Source organism: Pyxicephalus adspersus, chromosome Z (assembly GCF_032062135.1).
Source record: "Pyxicephalus adspersus chromosome Z, UCB_Pads_2.0, whole genome shotgun sequence".
Classification (NCBI taxonomy): Eukaryota; Metazoa; Chordata; class Amphibia; order Anura; family Pyxicephalidae; genus Pyxicephalus; species Pyxicephalus adspersus.
In genome coordinates, this window is record NC_092871.1 from 21,207,104 (window position 1) to 21,234,699 (window position 27,596).

Here is a 27,596-nt window from a genome sequence, read left to right on the forward strand (position 1 = left end):
TTATCTCTGAGGGACTCCAGTAGTGAGATGTTTCAGTCCCAGTTCCTGAACCTCAACTTTGCAGTGGGTCCTGCTACAGAATCGGATGATCTCGCTACTTAGTATCCACTTTCCCAAGCTTAAAATCATAATACAGATACCCAATACCAGTATGGTGAGTGGAGCCCCTTGATAGATGTGAAGACCCATGGACAAAAGCATTGAGACCTCATCACTGGAATCCCTGCGGCTCTCAAACATTTTACTCCGCTGTTCACTAAAAATTAAGATTTTAGTAAAGCAGAACTCCAAGCCTGTGATATAAACATTTCTGCTAGTCAGTAAAACGCCTTTGTTACTGCTTTTTGGTTAACTCCCTGCACACTGAACATACTGTAAGTGATGATGATGATAATGACTTAAGATAGGTTCAGATTTGCTGCAGGAACAAGTGTTCCCATGCTGCTCCCCACAACTGGCACCTTGCCAGCCTTTTGGCCACCTGCACCACTCTACTGATTCCTAGGGAACCAGCATTTACCTATTTTACAACGAGCAGTACAAAACCGATTGCCGTCACACCCTGTCACCCTCATTGGTTCTCAACTTTAAGCCTTTTATCCAGAGTTATGCTTTAAACTTTTACAGAAGGTAAAGGTATTTTGTACAGTTGTCTCACACCCACCATTACGTATTCATCTTTCCTTTCTCCCACTACTCCATTCAACATCAGGGTAATAAGCTTACACAGGGCTGGATGTTCCCAACCTCATTAATAGGAATTGATCCAATCACCAAGCCTCAGAATTGACACGAGGGTAATTCATGAATTTTTTTGTCTGTTAATACGTTTTTCGCTCACATTGGCTCAACTAAATAAAGTACCTGTGATCCTAATGTACTCATGTAATGAGTAAACCACAGGTTAGCTTTAAGGTTAGAAAGGTTATTAGTATTTATAGAATTAGCGTTAGAGTTAATCAAAAAGGAGAATGTGCAATATTGCTGGAAAAAAAAACATTCTATGTTAAATTAACAATCTTCCCGTATTGTGCATGCAATGCGATCACTACTCAGCAACAGCATGTTTTCAGGATAATATACTTCTGTCGAAATCATCAGTGTACTGTACTTAAAAGAACATTTCCTACCATACCACTCATTACATGGAAAGTTACATGAAGTCGTTGATTGCTCCACATTCTACAAAATTCACAATGTATACCATGGTTGACCATACACTCGTCCTTTAGATCTACCATTGACTATATAGTAACAGGCTGTCTGATTTAATACTAATTGAAGGATTGTTTACAATTGTCTTCTTATTACATAATTAACAATATCTGTAAATCAGATTGTAAAGTTTCTGGACAGCTTTAGAGAGAACCCAAACCTGCTACATGATAGAAAGATTTCCCATTACTTATTAGGGAGAAACACAAAAACAAAACTCATCTTAGTATTGTATTGTTAGAATTTCTGTTTTAATGGTATTTATATACTTTTCCTATCTATCCTTTCCTGTCCTGGTGACAACTGATTCTTCAATTTCCTGCTTTGGTGTCTTATGGACAAGTGAGGGAATGTTCCCACAAAAGAATAGAAATCTGACAAAAATTTTAACTCTTCCTTTCTATTGACAAATGAACATTAGATCCATATAAACGGCCTAAAAGTAATATATTTCCTGAAAATAAGTTACTTTGGGCTCTCTAAAGTGCTGGCCATATATCTAAGAGTCTAGATGCCCTATCATGTCATCCTGGATTTGGATCAAAGTTCAGATAGACCAATCCCACACTTCAGCAGAGATCATGTAACCAACTAACTAAACCTCCACATAAGTGGTCAACACTGATGGAAACCTGAAACAGCATTTTCTCCAGCAAAAGTATTTCAACCGTTGTGTGATATAACATAAATCCTGTAACATCAAGAAGGATATACTTACAACTATTTTGGATTTGCTTATGAGTAATAAACTCTCCTTTAGAGGTGCGTAGGACATTGGGGGTCCGCGGTCTCTCCTTTCCATTCTCTTTTGCTATTTGGGTCTTCTGAATCTCCAAATGCTTTGCAAGTAAAGTAGTCATCTTATCCTTTGCTGCCAAACCCTTCCTCTGCAGGATGGACTGCAGCTCATGCACCCTGGGGATATTGGTACCAACAATTAATATACATTGGATAATTACAATGAGTATTACAAAAATAAAAAATATTTCCTTTAATAAATATTAAAGACTAACTTTTCTGAGGTTTTGATGGAGTAGTGAGAGGTTAAAACTTTTGTTCAGGTTTATATTGTTGTCTGTATTCCATTAGGGATATTCTCTCTCTCTTTTTTTTTTTGGTAAACACTATCACTTGGACTGAAAATGAAGGAAAATTCCAAAAAATCTAAATTATAACCAGAATTGAAAACAGAGGGAAAATCCTTAAAGAGGACATTAGTTCCAGTGACAGCTGAGAAGTTTTTTTTTCACTAAAGATATTTTGTTGCATGAATTGTGATTCCATCCCCTGTTCCTTACATCAGCACAGGGTACAATAATATTGTAAAGGCTGGTAACCATTATTGTTTAGTGTACCCCACACTCTTGTCTACAAGTTGAGCTAAATCTGAACTTTTGACACATAGCTTTCTTTTAAACGTATTCCTTAATATTTACAAAGGACACAAACTATTTGGTTGGCACCAACCAAAATATCACCTTATAAAAGTATTGGTAGTATATAGTCACTATGCAGTACATAGCCTGAACAAAGAGTAGAACTATAAAAGGAGCCTAACACGTACATCCACTATAGAATGCGTGAAAAAAAACTATAGAAGGAGGTGGAGACAAGACCAGCCTCCCTGTACATGCAGAGGGAGTAGCAGAGACCAGTCTCTGTCACAGGAGATTGTGTTAAAAAAAAGCCTCATGCACAATCCTGGAAAAAAAAACACCAACACCAAGATTCAACTACAAATTTGTTGTAATTTTGACAATATGTGCTTTTTTGCAGGATATAAAAGAAAAAAAAGTGTATTGGGATGGCAGGTTTAACCGCTATCACATATGTGTAACCCCAAGGTGTCTATTTTAGGTTCATGGGGTATTATTAATAAATGCTGATTATTAAAAGAATTGAGGAAGGAAAAATGGGGGTCCCCATTTATTCTCTATGGGGCTGTTGCAGGTAGAAGCTGTATGTTGTGCTCCCCCAGCAGCAGTTCACTGGCATGAGGATGCAGTAACCAAACTGTAAACTCAGTGCCAGTCTAAACATAGTCTATAAGATGTTTAATCTGCGCTCCATGAATGCTTTTTATTAGTGGAGTGCCCTCTGAATCAATCTGAAAACTTTCAAAGAAATCAGCCTTGTCAATATTGTTTGCAGCACAAGACTCATGCTGCAAACATTAATATAGCCACACAATATTGAGGGTTAGGGACACAATAGGATCTATAAACCTAAGGAGGACAAAAGAATCATTATAGGGGAAAGGTATGTTTTCCAAAAATTGAAGGGCAAATTTGTAAATTACCTGATTGCAAATTGATATTAGCAAAGTTAAGCAAGTGAAACTTTTGTATAAAGTCCAGTCCACTGCCAATTGTTAAGAAATTACTATTAAAGACCTATACAATCCTGCCCTCTGCTGGTTCAATATGGCAATTACAATACCACAGGATTTGCAAAACAAACTTTAAATGAGGAGTGCCCAACAGGTGGACCACGATCTACCGGTAGATCGCAAAGGCAACGCGAGTAGATAGCAGAGCCCTGCCTTTTAAAATAAACTCTACCATGCACAGGAGATGTTAAGTCCAAGTTTTTATTGTTGGTAGATCATTCTGACTTGGTCATTTTAAAAGTAGCTCGTAAGCCAAAAAAGTGTGGGCACCTCTGCTTTAAATCATTGAAAAAATATTCAAGCTTATTACCACTGGTAACAATATTGTATCACTGTATAGTTATTACTTACAGAAAAAGTCAAGCAGTGGTAAAAGGACAACTAAAGGCATTTGGATGACAGACAAACAAGTACCAAATCCAGTTACTATTATGATATACAAGCTTTATTTACCTTTCCTATCTGAGCCAAATCCTACTCCACTTTACTTAACTGCTCCCCCTCTCAGACACTGCAGCACATTGTGGGAGGGTTAACAGGCAATGCTGTCAACAATTGATGGGTGGGCTGGGTGTGACCAGGTGAGGATTGACAAGTTTGTGAATCAGCAGTGGTTGTACTGATAATCCCGCTCTTCATGCTACTGTAGTACAAGCAGGCACCACCTTTATAAAGTTGGCTACTATGCTTTCAATTCAGAAGCAGTGAAGTGTTGTTGCCACACAATCACAGGAAGCTGCATTAGGTTGACTTCACTGGTGGGATTATTAAGCTTTTGTGGGACATTTAGATGGAGAAAACTGCAAATTCAAATGCACTTAAATTAAAGTATACATAAAAGAAAAACTTGTTATTTGATATTAGATAAAACAGGTAAACGTAAGACCCTCTGCTTTCCATATTTTTCCTTGGAAGGTTCATCCTTCTATTTTTAAGCACCTTTACTGAAAAAGAAAGTTACAAAAGAAATCCGGGATTTAGGATCTGTAATTAGGGCAAGGGAAAATCTTCACATGGGGGTAAATGTTCTATTTATAAAGTTTAAAAACACCCTTACCTTAAGGAGAATTCTTCTTGGTTTCTGTTAAACCTCTCAAACAGTCCATTGTGCTGGTTCTGTGTCTTTACATTAGCATACAACAAACTCTTCTCTACTCTATCCAAAACTAAAAAAAAAAAAAAGCCTCAGCTTATCCACGATGCTGCCTCCTGTATCCCTGTGTACACGCGATATTGGGAATTTGACGTAGGCATTTCGGTGTCAGCGGAAGAGTTGGACAAATCCCTTACTCTAACACATAAACTTACCCTCACTTGCAGAGCACAGGAGACTAATTACAAGATCTTGTCCAGATGGTACCTATGTCCTACAGATTCTGTAGAAGGTTCTATGTTACATCTGTGGTGGGAATGCCCAGCTATTTGCCTTTTCTGGGAAGCAAATATTCAGTTGTTTAACGATTGTCTCTAATATTCCTAACAGCCCTAAGGTGACTCTCCTGTCTACGGTCCCGGGTTTGATCAAATCCACCAAACGAAGTCTGCTTCGCCTCTTCCCTACTGCTGCCAGGGTACTCATCCCTAGGTATTGGAAGCAGACAGTAGATCCATCTATTAAGGAATAGCTAACAGAGCTAGAGAAAATCCATCATATGGAATATGGATGGTTGGAAGAGTTCAAATTAACTTGTCAGCATGGGATTGGTTTAAAAGTTCTTCCCAATTCCATACTTACCTTACATAGTGGGAGACAGGAAAACTTTGGCATTGAGGGTGAGCAAGCATTCCTTCATTCATATACAACCCTACCCCATATATCTACCACCCCTCCTACCCCGTACCCCCTCTTTCCCTTCCCTCCTTTTGTTCTTGTCCCAGTCTTCTATTCCCTTGCTTACCTGGGCTTCTTTGTGTTGGTTTTGTGGTTACATGTTTGTCCCCTTTCCCCCCACCCAAAGGTTTAGAACTCCTTTCGGAGTCTATATTATGCACCAAAAAGTCACTGGCTGTTATTCTCATTCATTCACAAGTTTTAAGATACTACCTGTCTCTAATTTATATGCCAGGTATGTGCTGAAGATATGACTCTGTATTATGTATCATTTCTATATAAACCCTTGGATTGTTTTTGTTTAACACATGTTAAGTGAGAATGGTATGTGTGTATTTTGTATTATGTTTTCATATGTATATAAATCTCAAAAAAACTATATTTGATAAAAAAAAATGGCCTCAGATGCACTTTAGGTGCTGGAGCGCTTATTTATTTGTACTTTACTAGGGAGCTCCTTTACAGACCCACACTACCTTTGCTTGTAAATGGTCCTGGCATCCCACTTACTTATTTTATTCCTATGCATGGAGATATACTCAGTGAAGGACCTTCTATTTGTGTAGACTGAGTAGTTGAATGATAGTGCTAGGCCCCCTTCCACTGCTGCATAGACCTGAAGTATTTAGTTGTATAGCCTGGATATGGCGATCCAGTTGCCAGTCTCTAAACTAATTTGTTGGCAACTGCAAAAGGGGACAAAAAGTTGGTCATTTGGGGACTCCACCACTTCCATTTGACATTGAGCATTCCCCCGCCTATTGGAATATATGCGGTGACTGGGGCTAAGTATATTCCAATGGTGGTTGTCTTGAGATAGATTTGTGTTTGTAAAGGACTTAGAGCTCTAGAGCTGCCCCAACTCTCTGGAATGGTCTTCCTTATCCTTTTCGGCTTACTCCTACTTTCTGCTCATTTAAAAGAGCACTCAAAAGCCATTTTTTCAAACTACCCATCTTCTTCTGTCTTTTGAATCCGTCACTACTTCCCACCACTACATATCTCCCATTCTATTGTGTGTTACTTCCCCCACCTACTAGATTGTAAGCTCTTCGGGGCAGGGTTTTCACCTTCTCCTGTGTCACTGTCTGTATTCGTCTGTCGTTCACAACCCTATTTAATGGAAAGGGCTGCATAATGTGTTGGCGCTATATAAATCCTGTTAAATAATAATATTAAAGGACAATTTATTTAAGCAGACATGACAAGCAAACACAACAACGTGAATAAATCATTGTATGCCGGATCTAAATAGCTGCCAGAATATAGGTTATTTTTCTTCCATTCTGCCTATATCCATTTTGTACTCCAGTGAAATTATTTGGAATGGCGGTCACCTAATAAATCGGAGTACTATTTTGAAAATAAGACATGGCCATGATTTAAGATTGCCAGTATACAGCGGAGCTAATAACAGTTCTGGATGAATGGTCAAGGCTGAGAAATGACCCCACAAGAGCTATTAGTTGTCATTTCATTAACACATTTACAAACATGCCTGATAGGGACCCAGTTATTCTGCACTTCACACTCACTGGTATCATCAATGTGCTCTGTGTGTGACAGATAGAGAACTCTAATGCAGATGCTCAATATGCTCAGGGACTTTCTATACCCTCAGGGCAGCCAGAAATAGGAAAATCCCATAGGCCTTCCTAGAATGATTCTTTCATGCATCACAGGCAATGCTTCCTTGAGTTGGGATTGATGGTTGTGGAAGGCAGCAGAGATAAGGCTATGAAATTCGCATGTCCCTGAAGCAGTCTCCACAGATCCCTTGTGATGTATGGTTCTTTCACCTATTTATATAATCTCAGCACACTGTGCTTTATGCTTAATATATTAAACCATTCACACTATCACCTGCTGATAAGAAGCCGAATGTGCCTAACCTAGGCCTCACTATCACTACCATGATCACTTTTGTAGAAGACAATTAAAGGCTTACTCCTCGTATGAATAATTGAATTTTGGGGGTATGACTGCTGGATGAACTATCCAACAATTTTCAAAACATCCCTGGTCTTTAGTAGTGTTGTAGTATTCAGGTCTAAGGGATTCTAAGGGAACCAAAAAACTCCATATTCTTCATTAACTCATAAGCATCAGGAAGGTATACAGTGGGGAGTGTTCCCTGGGAACCACCCTTGGCATTCATTTCCCAATACAATTGTTTCCTGATACTTTTTTTTTTTGCTCTTAAGATACAACATGGAGAGCTCCAATTTGCTGATGGTTGCCAGGGTTGGAGAGCTGACCGGTGTCCCATGCACATTTTCTGTGTTATCTCATAGAGTCTAATTATCCCTCCTCATTCACATCCTGTGCACAACTCCTATGTTATCTAGGGGAGTCTAATTTTCTATCCCCATTCCCATTCTTTGCACATTTCCTAAGTTATCTCATGGAGTCCAATTATCCCTTCCCATTTTCATATTGTGCACACATCCTATGTTATATCATGAAGTTTAATTATCCCTCCCCATTCTCATCCTTTGTACATTTCCCATGTTATCTCCTGGAGTCTAATTATTCCCTTCCCATTCTCATCCTGTGCACACTTCCTATGTTATCACATGGAGTCCAATTATTCCTCCTCATTTCCATCTTGTGCACACATCCTATGTTATCTCATGGAGTTTATTATCCCTCCTCATTTCCATCTAGGACCACATTAATATTAGATGCTATGTGTTAGAGAAGGGGTCTGTGGAATAGATTCAGCAGTTTAGCAAATGACAACTGTGTGGGGCTCACAATATTTACTTTACAAAATTGTTGTTTACTGTAGACCTACTACAAGAAATTAAGAATTGACTACCCTTCATGTTTGGTTCATGATAAATGCGTGCAGATATGTACTACATGTTTCTATGTAATAATGTGCGGCGGCTTCTTTATTTTCTCATGATTTTCCATTTACATTAAAGTTGCTACTTGAAAATGAATGTAAAAACATAAAGAATACTGCATGGTAATTTTCCATACATTTCAAGTGAATATTGCTTAAAATGAACAGTAGGAATAATATATTGTGTGCTGTCCATTGTGCTGATTCTGTGGGCCTGATTTATTAATGCAGGGCTGGAGAGGATACACTTTCATCAGTGAAGCTGGGTGATTCAGCAAAGCTGGAATTGATGTGTTAGCAAATGCTTTCAATCCTGGTCCAGATCCATTCCAGGTTTGCTGGATCACCCAGCTTCACTGATGAAAGGGTATCCTCGCCAGCCTTGGAGAGCTTTGATAATTGAGGCCTTGTGTCTATACATAAATGTGGGATCAATGCTGCTGCAATTCCCAGAAGATATTGTTTAATTTTGCCATTATCTTTCATCCATCAATAATGGTTTTGGTAGGTTTGTGTAGCTAAGCTTCCGACATAGTGTTGGGATTGTGAATGAAAACCCACAAAATTACCCAAAATGTTTAGCAAAAATGTACACAATGTTCACCTAGCATATTGAATAAGTGAGGTTGTGTTCACTTTGGTATTCAAGTACAACAATCATATATCATGTACATTTAAAGCCCAACTAAACCCAAAATTAAACAGGGCGAATTCCAATACCAATAAGGTATGAGTGAATACACACAACAGGCCTGATTTATTAAAGTTCTTCAAGGCTGGAGAGGATACACTTTCATCAGTGAAGCTGGCTGATCCAGCAAACCTGGAATGGATTTCTTAAAAGTAATTTGCCATTTATTAGCAAATGTTTTTAATCCTAGACCAGATCCATACCAGGTTTGCTAAATCACCCAACATCACTCCTGAAGGTGTAAACGGTGTATCCTCTCCAGCCTTGGAGAGCTTTAATAAATCAGAGCCAATGGACTTAATTTAATAAAGAAATATAGGCTGGTCACATAGCAAAGTGGATTATCCCATTGCAGTGATGTAAGAGATCACTTAGTAAATGAGATAAATCTCTGCAGACTTCAACTATCCATTATTGTGCAAAGAAAATCCTATTTTTTAAAGATGTGCTTGCATGTGATTTGGCTACTCTTTGCAAAGTAGCCATCACCACATTCACTAAGCTACGTGAATTATCCCTTTCAAGGTGATAATTCATCTTGGTAAGTGAAGGGCTTTAATCCCTTTAGTAAATGCCCTGGCAATGTATATAAGTAAAGCGGAGAACAGAATATCTGATTTGTGGGGGCCAACACAATGAGTTTTTCAATTTGAAAATTTTAATTTCAAAGGTAATACTTAAAATTAACACTATTCAGCATAATTGCTACGAGATTTTGCCCTGTTTATTATTGGTTTGGGTTGTGCTTTAACCACATAGAAGGGATCACGGGATCATAAAAAACATGGCCTGATCTTATTCAAGTGAACATGAACATTCCCTATCCCTTTGATAAATCAGATTCAGATAGTGTACGTGGTGGAATTGAAAACCAGGATCTCTGCCAGCAAGGCACAAGTGCTAACCACCAAACAACTTTCCATGCATATTCATGGCATGAATCATCATGTTTTCTTATGCTAAAAATATTTTTAACAAAGGTCATTTGTACTGAATCTCATACATCAGTAAAGTGATGCTTGAATTGATTTGTCTGTATTTCATAGAGATCTTTTAATTAATTTCTTTACATAGGATGCAAACAATTTTTTAGGTTTCGCTCATTTTAATTAAATGTTTGACACTTGGGTAAAAGTTGTGTGAATCCTGGGTGCAAATATTTATAAATAGATCCCAAAGTGTATAAACACTTGACAACAAGGCATGGTCTCAATCTACAACAACATATAGTTCCTTGAAACAATTAAATGACAACCATAACTTACGTGAGTGGCTGCCAACTCAGCAATGTTCCATTTTTAGATGGGTTGTTGGATATTTGGCTGTTACTGGATTTTAGGTCTGAGGCCGTTGTGGGTGAAGCCACCATGGAAGTTTTAGTTGGCATCATCGTTGTTGAAGACAATAAATGATTTGATAATTGAAATATCCGGGGGTCTGCAGAGCTTGGATGATCTAAATTGGCCTTCACATCCTGGGATTCAGTAATTATTTTGAGAGGTGACAAGGTAAAGTCGGTGACTTTTTCCACTGGTGGAAACTTTGTAGTTGATAAAGAAATTCGTCTCTCACAATGGGAACCCTCAAAGCCCATCTTGCATGTACACTTCTGTGGTTTCTTACATATACCCCTATTTTTACATTTTGGGGTGCACACAGCTGTAACATATAAAAAAACTGTCAGTTAAAAAAGGGGAAAAACTATTTTAAAACCACTGGAACAAGTTTTCTGGATTCAAATAACTCTTACCTCGTGTACATGTTCCACTTTTCAGTGCTATAGTCCAACCCGAGCAGCACTTGTCACCACAGCGGTTAATGCTTAAGATTAAAAAGAAACATGGAAAATAAACACAGGAATGGTCTACAAGGCATAACAACACCTTACATTGTCTGTCCCCTTCAAAAGTCAATAAAGATGTTATTTATAGTGTTAGCTTCTAAAGTGAACCTTCTTTGGCTATTCAAGGTAGCAAAGCTGAGCAACCGAAAAAGAGCACCTCTGCCCTAACATAATAGCCTTTTTGTCCTACCTCATCAGCTCCCCTGCCCTATCCTCGAAACTTTCCTATCCTACCTTATTATTTTACCTGCCTTACCCTAGTGCCTCCCCTGCCCTATCCTAATAACTTTTCTGTCCTCCCCCAGCAGCTTTCCTGTTCTATCCTAGAAGTTCTCCTTTGCTACCATAGAACCTCCTCTGTTTATCCTAGCATCTCCCCTGCCTTACCTTAATGCCTCCCCTACCCTATGCTAATAGCTTTTGTGTCCTGACCCCATGTCCTGACAGTGCTGCTGGAACTGTTGCTGTTTCGGACCATTGTACACATCCAATAAATACTAACTTTTAAATTAAGCAGTGCTTTGTGTCGTTCTTTAACCCTTCCTGACACTTGTAGACCCACAAATACTTCTACCTTGTTACACCTAGTTACATATAAACATTTTTCGATCACCCTGATCATTTTTAAAAGGAACATAATGTCTCATTCTATGCTGGGCTTTGTCCCAGATTTTGAAGACTGGTGCTTAGAAATGTGTGTCCCTTGAATAGCAAAATACTGAAAGCTCCATAAAGTCCTAGTTTTCTGTGCATTTGATTTTATATCATAAACCATAAAATGTCCTCCTTTTTAGGTAATAGTGTTTGGACCTAGGCAACCAATCTCAAATGAGGATGTCGCTGCGATCCCCATATCTGAAAGCTTCAGGTACTTACAACAGTTAAAATAGAGCAAGAGAATGGAACCATATCAATTAAGTTAGCTGTGGGGTGGGACAGAAAACGATGCTCTAAATAGGCAATGTAACAGATTCTCTGAATATTAGTAGAACATAGTTGCAGAATGTACCCTTCTCGCATTTACCCTAAATACTTGTGTAAATTTGGGGTCATTATTGTGTTGGATCTTTCAAAGGGAAAAAAATCTTAATATTCTTGCCATGCAATATGTGTGTTGGTTAGACTCCCTGCCAGTTACAAGTCAGTTATATAAATCTGTGTATGTATTGTATGCTTGTTTGGTTGTAGTTGTTTGGGTGTTCCAATATTCCCATCTGTATTTCATTATCCTTTTTTTATCCTAATATACATTTTTGTCAGATATTGTATGTGTTTTGGTTGTTTAATACATACGTGGTAATCAGTTTATGTGTATTTTCTGTCTCCGTTTATTTATTTGTCTCTTTTCTATGTGTGTTTGATGAGATATGTGTGTTTTGTTACTGTGTCTGTTTGTCAGTTGGTATGTGATTCTGCAATGCTTGTATGTATATAGAAGGTCAGCTTGTATATGTTTATACAGTCACTTTAGTCTTTGTAGAAACATCTGTAAAAACTATTGGGAAAGATGTATGCAATATTGTAACTGGAAACAAAGGTGTCGGGACTGCCTGTGGCATCTTTAATCAGAATGTCCCCAGTAGAATAAGAAGGTTGTTCATTTAGATGTATACATATCAATTTGTAATTGGTCCAGGTAAAAGCGATTGCAAATAACCGATTCATCATTGATTAACACATGCAAAGATGCAATGCATACAATGTGGATTAAGGATACAATCTTTTAGTAGTAATTAGCATTGAATGTTTGACTTCAACGCAAGCATTTATTTCAACATTGAAACCAATCTTCTATAAGAAAATGTGATTTTGGGAGAAATGTAACTTTTTTGAACGTTTTTAACATTTACAAAGGTTTTAAACATGCATTCATAGTATTTCAGCCAATCAGTAGGCCCCCTTTCTCCAGAAATATGCAAATAGCAACCAGGAGATAGGCCCCACCCCAGTAAATGTACCACTTACAGTAAGACATTGTTGCAAGACATGTCTCTTAGGTCGCAAGGCCTGGTTCTACCTGAATTTTTCTTGAAAAGGACCTACTACTTTGCTATTCAGTGAGAAAAATGTCACCCTTACAGATAGCCAAAAAGATCATTGGTCTAGGTAAAACTAACCCGAGAGGCACAAATTATTCATTGCTCAAGGAACCCCTGGCAACTTCTGGAGGAACCATAAGGTTCCAGAGAACCCTGGATAAGAAAAACTGATCTAGACTAACCACGAATTCTTCAATGTGTGCTTTCATTCTGACATATTCTTTTAAACAAGACAGGCTATTTGTGATTGCATATTCTTATAAGGGGTGTTAAGGACAACCTAAAGATAAACCAAATCTGTAACATTTTAAAGATGAGATAGGAAGTAATGCAGTCTTATGAAGCACTGTACTCATCTATATCTCTCAGAAGGCACTACACAGTCTAGGAGGTCACATTAGGACAGGAAGTATTTTAAAATTCACAGACACTTATGACAAGTCCTTTCTGTTCCCTCCAGCACTAAACAAAGCAGTACATGAAGTGAGCTGGACATATTAACACAGCAACTACACAAACTGGTTTAAAGCAAACCTGTAGCAATGAAATTGTTGTTTATTAACAAGCAGCCAACTTTTACTTACACCACTTAGGGCCTTTTCAAGACTGCAAGTTCCTGGCTGACATCACTACGGGCAAGAAGGTTTGCAAATGGCTGGGGTCACATAGCAGATCTTTAGGCCACAACCACACAGCCTAATAAGACACGATGCAGCTTACCGTGGGTCCTTGTGGGTTTAGTTATGTCCTTATGAGGCAGACCACATTCTTTTGCACTAGTAGGAAACATGACCAACATGGACAAATTGACCAAGAACTTACCCGAGGAGTGAAACCTAAAACAACCCTGGTGTAAAAAATAATGGGTAAACCCAATGTTATCTAAAAAACAGGGGTGTCCAACTTTGGTACTTGATGGCGAGGATCCTACCAACTGCTCTCCTGGGCCCCTCTGGCCTCCACATTCTTGTAGACCACAGTAATAATGTAATGGCCAGTGGAAAGAATCAGGGATAACCAGAGGTGTAGTGGGGTGGGCACGAGTGGGAACGCTGTGCCTTCAATTTTTTTGGGAATGGGCACGCGGTGGTTCGCCCCACCCCCACCTTGTGGGGTCAGGAGAAAGACCTTGCTGGGGGGGCACACCGGCCAGAGCCGCGGACCATGTCTCTCGGGGACATCGCAGGCCCAGGGTGTTGGGTGGGTGGTTTCTCTGAACACAACCCACCCACCACCACCACCCTCCCATCGCAGGCTCAGACCTGCGATGGGAGAGTGGGCGGGTTCTAGTATCATGACATCACTTTGGGGAAAGTTTCTTTTTCTTTGAGTGACACATAATGTTGGCCACATGCCTAAATCCTTCTAGTTTTATCAGAAAAACAGAAACAGAGAGATAGGAAATTTCATCATAACCATGTAGTTCCAATAGGGAAAAAATATTACATAGAAATACTAAACATAAAAAAATACCACCAACTACAAATCACAGTAATGTACACGAGAATGGTTGTTACTCCTACGTTTGTATCCATAATATCCTAACAGATGGAACAGATTCTGATGGAATTTCCAAAATGTTGATCAAAGAGGTGGGGGAAAATCTTCCAATAGGAACACCCATTATGGTAACTAAGAGGAAATGTACCCCCATTGTGGTGAGATTTCCAGTCACTTTCTCTGTTTCCAGTTGTTACAGTGGACCTTGCAATACATGTAGGGTATAGACAAACAGCAGAGCCTTGAGCTACCACTTCAAAGAAATCTAATCTGAAGAATGGTAGGGTGGACTAATTTAGCTCGGGGGTAGGGACAGAATGGACACCTGTACCAATTATTCTATTAAAGTGCATCTGAATGCTTAAAGGTTTAGAAAAAGTTGAAAGGAGCACAGAAGGGAATTCCAGGCAATAGGGGAAGTCCTAAAGCTAAGAGAGTAACAAGGTGGCTAAAAATCAAGCAATGTGTTTGTATAAAAAGTGGGCTAGGGCCAGTTTCTGAAGACTAGCGACAGTCTTAGGAGATAAATAAAAAAAAGAATTTTGGGGTCCTAATTTAAATTCAGTCCCCAAAAAAATATAGACGCCTAAAGATCAAGACTTAAATTGGACACTTCACTATTCTCTGATCTAGGTATGCTCTGCTCTTAAGTACTTGAAGTAAGATAAATTTACTTTTATCACACTTGTTTTAGAAAGAGTCATCAGCTCACACATTCTAGTTCTGACACATCACACCTCTATGGCCCATGCTTTATCACTGCCAAGGATGTTGTGTCACATGAAGGTCCACCAAGAGACAAAGTCACTATTCTAAGCAAAGAGGAATAGGTTTACTTCATTTTTTCATATGTATATATAGAATATATATCATATGTATGCTCTTCATTTCACACCCCATTTTTCTCTTGCATCTCAGAAAGTCGTTTTGCTCTCTGACTTTAATTCTGCATGGGAACAATCAGCACTATGCTGGGTAATCCCTATCTGAAATCCTTTATAGTGAAAAGCTTTGCTGATATATTTTGTCTGCTCACTCGGTCCTTGGTGGCTTCAGAAATCCTGTAAGCCATGTAACCAGATGCTGGCCAAGAATAACCAAGAATAACGTATGCAATAAATTGTATTCACAGTAGACAGGTATATTTGATTTTACCAACCTTATTAATTCCCCCCTATAACTTAAAGTTGGCATAAACTTTGAGGTGTTTTTATAAAGCAGTAACTCTGATATTCATCAAACATCCTCTGGTAGAGAATCAATCACTGCCATTAAAACACATGGACCTGGAAGATTTTCTGCCAAAGAATATTTGGCAAATGTCATATTCACTGGTGTATGAAGAGATTCCTTTAAGTTTTGGTATAATTTAAAGAAACTGTGGGCTAGGTCCTAGGTGGAGCAGACAAGAGTTAAAGTTTCAAAGGACATAAGAAAATTAGGCAATATTTTTGCCACTGAAGACTGGCAACATTCTTTATAATCCTTTCATTATATTTTTCACTGGGCCTCAACATACTGAAAAATTTGGCAACTTGGTAAAAACTATAGAAAAATAAATTTGGAGGTTGGTTATCACAAAGGAATATCTTTAAAACTTACTTCATCTCTGCAAATATTGAAATAAATGGGACAACTCAATGGATAGTATGTGCAATTTCACCCACTTTTTATGACATTGATAAATCTTTTGGGAATCACTTCAATACACATAATGATAAAAGAATGTAGCACCAGAAGTCAGTGGGCTGAATGCAGCCTTTTTGTTTGTCTTTTACCTTCTCCAATTGTTGTACATTCTGTTCAAGCTGTGAACATATAGTTATAACAGAAATGCAGATCTGTTCGTGTAAATAGTTGGACGCCACTGTTTATTACTGTATGTCTAACCAATATCCATCTGGTATACCCTTAAAAAAGTTCCAGCTGCACTTCTTCATTTATAGATGATATTAACCCTTCAGCTATGCAGCTTGGTTTTGCATTGTAAAGCCCAAAAAATCTACATAAGCCAACTAAAGGGAATTTTTATAATGACATGTGTCAGTTTTAATGTAGCACTATTTTGCTATGATCTGGGGACAAAAATATATTGGCTTTTATTTAGTAAGCAGAGCAAAAAGTGGTGAACTTCAGTAATCCATAGAGACCAATCAAAATGGAAGCTTTCAGCAATGCACCATACTCAGGCCAATGAACAGACGTTATTTAATTAGAAGCTCTGTAACAGTAATAGGTTTATATTGGCAGCCTTCATATTCCAGGATTTTAATGGTAAAAGCAATTTTATAATACATTTCAGTGCCACAATAAACCCAAGCAACCAGCAAGTAAGTTATTATGTATACCTAAATTAAAGCAAATGTTAATGCAGAATTTGGTAAAAGAGACAAATAGCTTACCCTTTACCGAACAGCAAATACTCACCTTTACTGGTGTTTTTCTGCTTTTTTAGTCACTGGGGCTATGGAATGAGTGATGAGTGACAGTGGTACAAAGGAAATGTTTATATATGATGCTAGAAAGGGTGAGGGCAAAGGTAAGGGGCACTTTAAACCTTTGCATAAGCAATGGCTATGCAAGAGTGTGAGGAGTGTTACCTGAGCCAAGATTATTATTAGCCAGCATTTATAAAGCACTTTACAAAGTCCATTGTCATATCACTAGCTGTACCTCAAAGAGGCTCACAATCTAATGTCCCTACCATAGTCGTATGTCATTAACACAGTCTAGGGACAATTACTGAGGGAAAGCCCATTAACCTACCTGTATTATTTTATGATAGGGGAGGAAACCAGAGTATCTGGAAAAAACCACACAGACACAGAGAGAACATCCAAACTGCTTGCAGATAGTGTCCTGGCTGGGATTCGAACCTGTGACCTAGCTGCAAAGGCGAGAGTGCTAACCACTGAGCTAACCGTGTTGACCATGAACCTCAGTGAATATTTCACAGGCTGCCATTGACGGACTCATTCCTCAAGCATGCTAAATGCCTGGATGGAAAACTGATCTTTTGGTTTCAGTAGTGTCAGTTGCACACCTAAAATACACATGCAGATAGCTGTGTGACAAATGCGTGGCAATTAGTGAACATCTGAGCTACATACTCATTCTCGGTCAATGATATAGCGGGTATTAAAGGCAGAGGATCAGAGCACCAACCAGACAAGCTGAATTCTTTAGATCCAGATCAGCAATGCCAGTTTGCCTAATCTTCTAGTGCAAGGTCTGCTTTAGACCACATACAGCACAATCTGACTGCACAATCTACTTTAGATCTACAAACAACTGAGTAATGCATGGGCCTGCCTGTCAGATGCCGATTGGTTGGATATTTTAAGTAAATTTAGGTAGGTCTACATAGTAGTGTACAGTTAAATTAAAACAGGTATGGTTGAAGTCCGGCAATTTAACAATAAGCTCAAAATGTCCCTTTAAAGGTATAGGTTGACAATTGAAAATCCAGCCATCGATAATTTGGTTCCTACAGTTTTCCGGCATATATTTTGGAGCACATTTTCAATACAGGGACTGCATTACATTGTTTAGCCATTTATATTTTGATGGCGCTGTTCTCCAGAAACAGCTGTTAGGTCTTGTTTGCTACACTAAATACACGTTGAGACGTCCCTGCTCTCCAGAACTGTGCTAGATGTCCGTGGGTGCGGTGAGAAGAAGGCTGGCCTGTGTGTGGAGGTGAGTATAATCTTCAAAAATTCGGAATTTTCGAAAATCCGCCACTCCTCAGGTCCAGAGGTTGCCGGAATTTTGAATGTATGTATTTGCTATGTATTACATATAAGGATAAGCTGAAGTATCATGGTAATGCTAAGGTACCCATACCTTAAATAATCATTGCCAAGTCTTACAAATGTTTACAGGCTCATGCATCAAATTATCCATGCACGTCCAGCAACAACAACACTTTCTTATTCTAAAGGTAATTGCTATTGTGCATTTTTCCTGCCGTTCCTCTTTTAAAATACTGTTTTCAGGGGAGACCCCTACAGTGTATATAAATGTGCAGGAATGTGTGAATGAACTGTCTATGTGTTAATCTGGTGAATAAGAAATCATTTAGCAGTCAGATCATGCATGCACAACCCAACAATCTCACCTAATGTCTGAGGCCAGCTTTAGAAGTTATTTTCTTCTGTAGTTATAAAAAAACCCTCAGTTTGTCAGAGTTTAAATGTACTAAAGACCTTGAAAAACAGCAGAAAAAAATGATTTACCAGGAAGGTTTCTGGCTATGAGACATTCATGACATCAGCAATGTTCCACATTAATGAGCAAATATGATTGCTGTGATAGTGCTGAAACAGAAGATATTGTAAATCAGCAAATAAAATGGCAGACACGTCGCTCACAGCCATATAATAAGTAAGATATACAGGAAATAAAACAAATCTTTTGTCTGCTGTTCATGTATTGGCAAACTCCTCTAATGAGCTGAAGGACATCCTACGTGCCTGCTCAGGTGCTTCCTCTCATGCCTCCTGCTGCCTCCCTGGGGTTCTGGAAATGAGAAATCCAGTGATGGGCTGGGGGCGGTGGATAAGCTTTTTGCTCTTGCCAAAAGCTTTAATGGGTTTAAAGCTTAGTTCAACTGGGACAGCAAAATCCCCACATTAAATTCCAATAAGGAGGAAATGGATTTTTACCTGAGCATTAATATGTTCTTATGGATTTAAATCTCTAGCTCTCCTGTGTCATTAACAGAACTAGCGAGATTATTAAATTGGGTAAAAACGTTATACTTTGAGTTTTTTTCACATATGCCTTGGCAAAAGTAGCAAGGCGCACTGAGGCTTAAAAACGTACGAAAGTGCTACCATAGCATACTAGTGATCCTGTTGCCATCATAGATGAGAAATAATAATCACTTCTCAATGAAATATTAAGCAATTCTCACTTATTTTCACATGTCACACTCTTGATGGCTGGATGAAGGACACATCACTCTTTCAAAGGAAGAAATGATCCAAGATATTAAAATGCAGCTAATTTGTCCAATTATAGATAAATGCATGGAAACAGGTGAGCGTTTCTCTTCCCTGCATAGCAGTTCTGTTGCTTGTGATTTTCATAGTACAACATGCTACATAATGACATCTGGTGTCTGAATGCTTCCTAAAGCCTTGGCTTAATCTTGCAGTTGCTAAATTTTGGCCTTTCCATGTCTACTGCCGTTACCACCCAACTCTTTCAACCTAGTCCCCTAAATAAAAAAATGTTTTTAATGTGTATGGACAAAGCAAACTTGTTTTTAAAACTTGAAGCACCCTTTACTTTTAAAGGAGGCAAATTGCTTCTGGTAGGAAATGCAAACGCCTAGAAATCACAACACATACATCAAGCGACCCTCTGAACCTTCCAAACGATGGGCTTCGCGGACAAGCTTAACTCTAGATAGGGATGAGCAGTGTTACTGGTCAACTGAAATGTGCAAAAGATACGAAGGGCATGCAAGCTTTAACAAAACCAATATGTTTGTAGCTTTGCCTGTCATACCAACCTGAGATTTAGCCATGAAAAGAAGGTTTGGGAGGTTCTGCATTCACTAAACTGCATGTCTTTAGGAATCTGCATTTCATATCTGCAGCCATAAACATGGTCTCTTAAAGAACTCATCTGCAGCTCTTGAAACTGAATTTGCATTTCTCTACCTCCTGCCTAGTTATGTCATTAGGATGTTAATACCCAGTGGAAGAATGGAGTGGAAGAATTATTTATATTGATGAAAAAATGAAAGAAAGATCGTGTCCCTAAAATATAACAACAAATTTATCAAATTTGAGCCTTTTTTCCCTTGTCCCCCCATGCCATTTAGAGTTCCCTCTATAGACCTTTGATTAGGAAGCAACCTCATCCAACGGCTGCTGTCAATGCTGGGCTGAGTGGCCCTTACATCCTCTCCACTGAGTCTGCAGGCTGCACCCTACTGTGTGGTTCCTTTATCATACATACAGTACAATAAAATATTATCCTGCAAATATACCTTATGGGCCAGAGTGGATACACAGCAGAGGAGGTACACTATTAGATAGTCTATGTATTTAAAAGCCCAGAATTCCATAATGTTTATTATGGTAATAATGTTTTGTGGCCATACAGGACCCTTTTCATTGGTATCTCCATCATGTCACATTGTTTAGGAGAACTTGGCCAGTCTCAGATGTAATCTTAGGAATGCGGTTTTGCATAAATCCACTTTTTGTTTGTGCTGGCATTTCTAACACTTTCTACTCCTTCTCCACTGACCTTATGACTAGACTACAAATAGACAGCACCCAGGGGTGTAATCATAAAAAAAGATGAGGGGCAGGGTAATGAAAAATATAGGTGAAGGCTATCAGTGGCGAGCGTGCAGGGAGAGCCTCGAAAAAAGTGAGGGCCCGGCGTGCCCACCCCACTACACCCCTGGCAGCATCATGGAAAAACCTTCAAATGTGCAGTACACTATGGGTAATTTTTTTTAAAAATATTGTTATCCTTTAAATATTAAAAAATGTTCACATAAAAGGACTAGTTGTTAGTTAACTAATGCTTACCTTATTTAGGAATATGAACAGCCACTAGTTAAAGTAACAGTAAGACAAAAGCAAAGTGGTAAAGCTATTAGGATTCGAAAAAGGAGAATTCAGTTAGGGAGTTGTAAAGTAACATTAAAATCCATTATAATCCACATTTCTGGATGTAACGCGTGGGAAATGTTCTTGTGAATGTCAGCAGACTGCTACTAGGCTAAGATGAAAGCAAAGGTAACAGAATAAATTGTAGACATGAGGGAACCATAATGTCTTTGAGTAGTAGCAGACACAAATACCCCTTGGCATTCATTCACAAATCTCGCTGAAGCATAAGTGCATGTTAAAAGAATGAATAAGAAGATATCTGAATTGTGCCTGCTTTTCTAATTCATTTGTAATATGCATGGCCATTCCTAATCCTGCCATGCCTGCCTTGGGTGAGTAAAACTAAATAGCCACTTCTACTCCACTTGTTATACATTTACCTTTTCCTACAGACACTGGCATTAACCTTGTGTTGGTAGACTAACCAGTTTAATCATTTTTATAATAAAGCATCCACAGACATTGGACCAATATTGGAACTTTCACATTCTATGCTTTTATTTCCCTGATAAATGCTACACATCTCGAAAAGTAATTCAGGTTGTGGAGGGAATGGATGAGCATGTGCTGGTGGTTGGTTTGTACCAATGTAAACATATTTATCATGGCTGTAGACATGGTCTTTGTGTGCCATCACATTTGTAGTTAGGCAACAGAATCTGCAATACTACATATTTCTCTACTTGGATTCTCCTACTGACCAAAATACTTGCATCCCTTACCTCTCATAATGGCCATATCTCTCACTATTTGCAAAAATGTCTTCTTATCCAAGGGCACCTGACACTCCTGTTGTGCTCAAGGTCTGGGGATCTCCTTGCAAGGTGAGGGTTTTATATTCTGTTGTACATAGGTCTTTTCATATAGTACTTTGTCTTTTACAATACCCTTTTTTAAGCATATAAAACTTTGCAGTACATGAATGGTACAACGCACTGTCCCTGGCTTCTCACAGATGCTGAGAATAAAGTCAGGTGCTGCAATAATGTAACTTCAGCATGAATGCCTCATGCCCAGAAAAGTGTTTCTTGATGGTGACAACAGTAAACAGGAAATCTCATATGGTGTTTTAGGGATTAGGATTAGATGTACTAGGAAGCAGAACTCAAGTAAAAATGAATAAGAGCGGGTTTTCCAGTGAATACTTCCAATCTAGGTAATAAATAATTAAAAGTAAGGACTTATATCTGCTGTACCACATAGACTGCCTGGCCTAGATCCAATGCAGCCAAGATCAAACATATCGCTACTTAGACAAAGCTTTTAAAATCCATTCTTAAAGCAGATATATAAGGTTCCAAAAATGTATCTCTACTATATTTAATAATAAATCAGTAAATTAATCTTAATGGTATCAGCATCTTGCAATCTTGGCAGCACTGGGGGTGAATCAGGTGTGCTGCATACAAAAATGTTGACAAGGAACATTATGATAGGAGAATAGAGCTAAGTGAGCAGAGATTACCTCCACCGACTGATTCCGCTCTGTTATCATCAGTTCAGCAGATGGTGGTGAGTAGAGGACACCATTTTATTCCTAAATGTAATAGAGAAATCTGGCTGCGCTGTGTGGCAGAGCGATGTAGAGCAGTGCGGGATGGAAAGAAATACAAATCTTTTATCTTAATCCTGTATATGCATTTCTTTTATGTATACAGCTTTTCTTCGAGTTCAACAAAAATGTCTATGAACACCTGTAGAAAATATGTGGTCAGAATGAGTATTAGGGCATTTTCTGTCTTGGTATCCTGCTACATAATAATAGGCACAGTAAGGAGAACACAAAGCAGGCGGATAACGTGATAGTGCAGCAGTTTCGTGCCTCTGTCACTAAGAGGATTAGTGCTACATGTTGACAAGTTGGATATTGCTGGCTGGGAGTCCAGCCCTGTGCCAGGACTTTAATGCTAATTAAATCTGGTATCTGTTTAACAATCTGTACAAGGGGATTGTCTGGGAAATGAGATAGGCATTTCTCTATAAATCCCTCAAAGAACTCTGAGTGGACATGAGGGTTAAAGGGCGGCCTCAGTGCAGATTAAGTTGGTACCAATTGGAAACTAGTCACCAATGTAGACAATTTATGTGCAAACCTTAAACAGACATACAACATTCGCAACAGAACAATAACAAATAATTGAGTTTAAAATATAAATGCAAATAAAATGTAAAAATCATTGTGCTTCAGGGATCTAACATTCATGTTTGGAGACTGCAACTGCAAAGGGAGTGTAGATGACCAGATGGGACCTATGATATTTTACCAGAAAACAACTTTTGCTTTATCACTATAAATCTACAAATATTTGTGAACATTTTAGGTGTGCCATGCCAAAAGCTGTAGTCTCTAGTCATCCTGTAGGATTGTAGGACCCTGTAGGGCTTGCTATCCTTGGGGGATTTTTCATATTGGGGCTGATTATACTAAGATCAGGTTTGATCTGTCATCAACCTTGGATTACATGAGAAGTAATGGTTCTTATCAGTCTCAATTTTTCTAGCATGGAGTAAGTAGGCTTATGGTTATTAATAATACCCATGTTTTATCACTTTGGGATTTAATATGTCTGTGGGTTTGTACTTCTCTGAAATAAGTAAGGTCAGGCTGGCAAATTACTCAGACCATTGTGTATTGTATGTACTTTTAGAAAAGATTTTATAAGCTGTTACTGCAATGGGTGTTATACTGTTGCTGGCAGTATAAACAGAAACCAGAGGACTTAAGCAGAGATTGTATATCCATAAAATAAACTCCAGACTGAACTGAATGTCTCTGGATGGGTATAACCAAAATATCTGAGTTTAAAACATAGTAAAAGCTATCAGGGTGCTATGGAAAAAGTGGACATATGCAGGAGGGGATTAAGGTACCCACAGTCATTAAAATGTTGTCCAGTCTGCCAAATGTTAGTCAAATTTGGCAAAGACCCTGATACATAGACAAAACCTTGGCTAACAAGTGAATACCATGAACAAGTGATGAGTAAATTCATACATTTTCTCCCCAACCAAGAGAGAAGCTCAGTTTGGACATTACGCTATACCCTAAAAATGCATGTTTTTAACAATTGCCCTCCAACTAAGATTTTTTCTACCAGGGTTCATCTAGAAACTCCTAGATAAATCATATGATATGTCTGATTATTCTACTGCCTGGTGGTACCTATATAGTTGTACAATCAATGGTGGGACCAATGATATATCTTCTATTTGCCTCAGGTAATAATGTTTTGTCTGCTACTTCAATCTGTTCATATTTTTGATTCCTGATGGCTTTATGGAAACATCACTGAAACATTAATTTGTACCGGTACTTTTACCTAAACCTGTGTGTTATTTCATATGTTTTAAAGCCCTACCGAAGAGCAAAGTAGATATCACAGGATGACTTTTCTAATATTGTTAGTTAAAACAATATTTTTTTTCTTTGATTTTAATGTGTTGTTGACTTTTCTCTGACTTCAAAGAACACTTTAAACTTTGGGAAAAGATAGATACATGGTATTTACCAAGAAATTATTGTGCATCTCACATTAAAAGACACTAGTTATTAATTCATTATTAAATACCAGAATAATTCCTTCTGAAAGATGAGAAACTTGTACAATTTAGTCAAGTCAAGGCATCTTCATCATTATTACCTGTGATTACTATCTGGACATGGTTGCCTACTTGCCATGCATATTGTTCTTATAGAGTGCAGTACAGGTCCTTTAAATTACTTCAGTGGTGTATAGGTATATGGGAATCAAAGATCACAGTTTTTTAAACTGCCATCTCCAATAAATCAAATCTCCCTAAGGTGCAATTAAACGTGTGCACATGATGTTTGGATAGTACATATCTGTGCTCTGGCTTACCTAATAGGGCTTATTTGCACGAGTGGTTATAATGTCTCCGAATACCTACCTGTTGCTGATCATCTGCTAACTATATGCTCCTATGATCCAAACAAGTGAGCGCAAAGGGCTTATCCATACAGGTAGTACCATACGTGGAGTTGTAGAGTGGTTGAACACACTACAACTTCTGTCAGCTTTCACCTATTTATTGAAGGGAATAATAACTAAGAGCTCATTTCCAAAGATGGTTGCACTTTAATGTTAATGGGTAGGTAAATGCCTGCCCAGTACTGATCGACCACCTTCTATATGGTCATAACATATACATTTCTGCTTTAATTTGTTTCAATGTTAAGAGAATATAGGAGGTGTGTGGCAGGTGTTAAGCCACCCTATGATCTCAAAGGCTGCTGGAGACAGTGGACGGTAAGGGTTCTCAGTCTACCCCCTTCTACTACATTTTTCATTGCTGCCTACATCTTTGTTATGAAAATTAATTCCCAAACATTTTGTTTTTCTGATGGACACCAATCAGACAGAAAAATGCTATTACTTCCTGACCTACATAAATTACATGAAATTTCCCAGATGAGCACAGAAGTAAAACTTTGACAAAGGTTTTAACTCATTCTATCCAAAAAAAGATTTTATTAAATGATTTGGACAGTTTAAAAGGCAACACGAGCTGCACAAAAAAAAAAATCAATAGATAAGAGTAAAATTATCTAAAAGACTCTCCTGATTCACAGGAAGGCAAAATTTCATTGTAAGGCACATCCTTATTTATGTTAACAGGGAAAAAACAGCCTTACTGATTCTCAAAGGAAGCCATTTATGACATGCAGATTCAAATGTTGGTCCCAATCCACTGATCAGCCAAATTAATTCTGATTGTACCACACTGCCATTTTCCACACATTCACTTGCTGCATGCTAGTTTCCAGTCAGTATATCAGAAATATTACTCAACGGGCCATTTTTTAAAGAATAGTACCAATGACACTTTTCGTATCTAAGACTCTGGCCAAAACATTTGATTAATTTTGGATAGAGGATTAGAAAGCCTGTCAACTTTTTTGGTCTATCTGTAGGATACCTCCAAAGGATATTATTGATATCTATATGTGTCTATGAGGAAAGTTTTCCCTAACCTCCAGTTTAGGGTGAGGGTCATAAAGGAAAGTACAATCTCTATGGGGATACTGCCAGCATTTATAAACTCCCTGCGAAAAGGCTTAGAGTTAGACAAAGAGCTAGGAACATGTTAGATTTTGGAACTTTTCCTGTCTACAGAAACTTAGATCTACTAAGAAAACATAAGTGATGTCCCTCACCTCCTAATATATTGTGTACACAAACTTTTCTCATATCTACTTGTTGCCATACAGAAGGGCACATAACTCTCATTCCCCTTATAATAACCTCTAATACCCAATTCTTTTATAATACCTTTCTTGCACAAAAACATCTACTTCTAATTTCCTAACTAAAGATATCACAACAAAAAAAGTATTCTACTACTTATGTACAGGTTTTACAACACAGAGACTTCATATGCTATTACAGATACTACAGATATCTCTTACCTTGAATTTTTAGATCCTTTAATATGAAATTTCTTCACTGTATTTTCTGGCTTGATTGCGAATTTCACCTTTTCTCCATACCGGTTAGGATAGTAAGTTTTATTTGTGTTGTAGAAGTTAGGTTCCCCATAGCTATTGTTCCATAATCCCTGAAATGTAGCATTAATCTGGAAGACCAATGTTTGGTTCTCTTGAGACTCCCTATCTAAATTCAGGTGCTGGCCCAGGCCCTGCAAACCCAAAAGTCCAGCCAGCCACAGAAAAATAATCTGAGTGACAGAAACCATTGTGGTCAACCGGTACAGATTAGAGATTATACGAATGTCAAAAGGAAGACAAAGCTTGTAATAGATCACACAGAGGTGAGGGAGGACAAGCAGCAGTATGAAGACAAGAGAGGCAATGAAGGAAACTGGAATGAGTGAGCTTGCTTAGAAATTTAAACTATAGAAAAACTTAAAAGACAGATGTGGGCTGAGAACTGAGAGCAAGAAATAAATGTACAAAATAGTGATAGAGATAGAGATTAGAGAGGAAAACCAGAAAGCATGCAGCTGGGTGTAGGCAGGGGATAAATGAAAGAATGATGCACTCAGGAGAGAGAGGGAGAGAAAACTGACCTACAGAGATCCCACAAAGGGGTGTATATATAAGAGAATGTGCAGAATGACAAAGAAAAATACAATATTAAAATGATGTATGTAGAAGACAGATACCCTATTGGATGATATATGCAAGAGAAAGAAATCTAATAGGGTGATGTAAGGCAGTAGAACACAAAATTACAGAGACTGCATCAACTGATCAGAACTGCATGTAGAATCATATAGATGGCAGAACAATTTACAGAATATTGTATTAAGAGAAGGCAGGGACTGAAACTTTCAGTATAGAGAACAGAAGAGCAATAAAATATAAAAGTAAGGCTGACAGCACACACATAAAATAGGAATTAAATTTATAGAAAAGGAATAAGTGGATGTGAATTCAAACATTATTCAGAATAGGTGAATGAACAGTTAGAAACAGGGAGGTTAGAGGGATGGCCAGTGTATTTTAGTGTTAACAGGATATGAATGAGTGAAGAGATGTCAGATGTTAATTCCTATTCCTCTTCCTTCATTCTTTCTCTTGCTCTCTCTCTCTCTATTACCTCTTCTCTCTCTCT

At 38.2% G+C, this 27,596-nt stretch overlaps 1 protein-coding gene across 1 annotated transcript; it reads right to left on the bottom strand.

Moving 5' to 3' along the window:
- On the bottom strand, positions 1–27,588 carry LOC140343981 (uncharacterized). Its single transcript, XM_072430888.1, has 5 exons — positions 26,429–27,588; positions 10,728–10,798; positions 10,243–10,636; positions 1,934–2,130; positions 1–293 (listed from the first exon to the last, which is right to left on the bottom strand). The coding sequence occupies exons 1-5, from the start codon at positions 26,713–26,715 to the stop codon at positions 1–3; spliced, it is 1,242 nt and encodes a 413-aa protein (XP_072286989.1). The 5' UTR covers positions 26,716–27,588.
- Positions 27,589–27,596: the final 8 nt, after the last annotated feature.

Coding starts and splice junctions, on each gene's coding strand:
- LOC140343981 (XM_072430888.1), bottom strand. CDS start 26,715: ATGGTTTCTGTCACTCAGATTATTTTTCTGTGGCTGGCTGGACTTTTG. Junction 10,637..10,727: donor AAGTGGAACATGTACACGAG/GTAAGAGTTATT, acceptor TATATGTTACAG/CTGTGTGCACCCCAAAATGT. Junction 2,131..10,242: donor CTGAGTTGGCAGCCACTCAC/GTAAGTTATGGT, acceptor CAATATCCCCAG/GGTGCATGAGCTGCAGTCCA.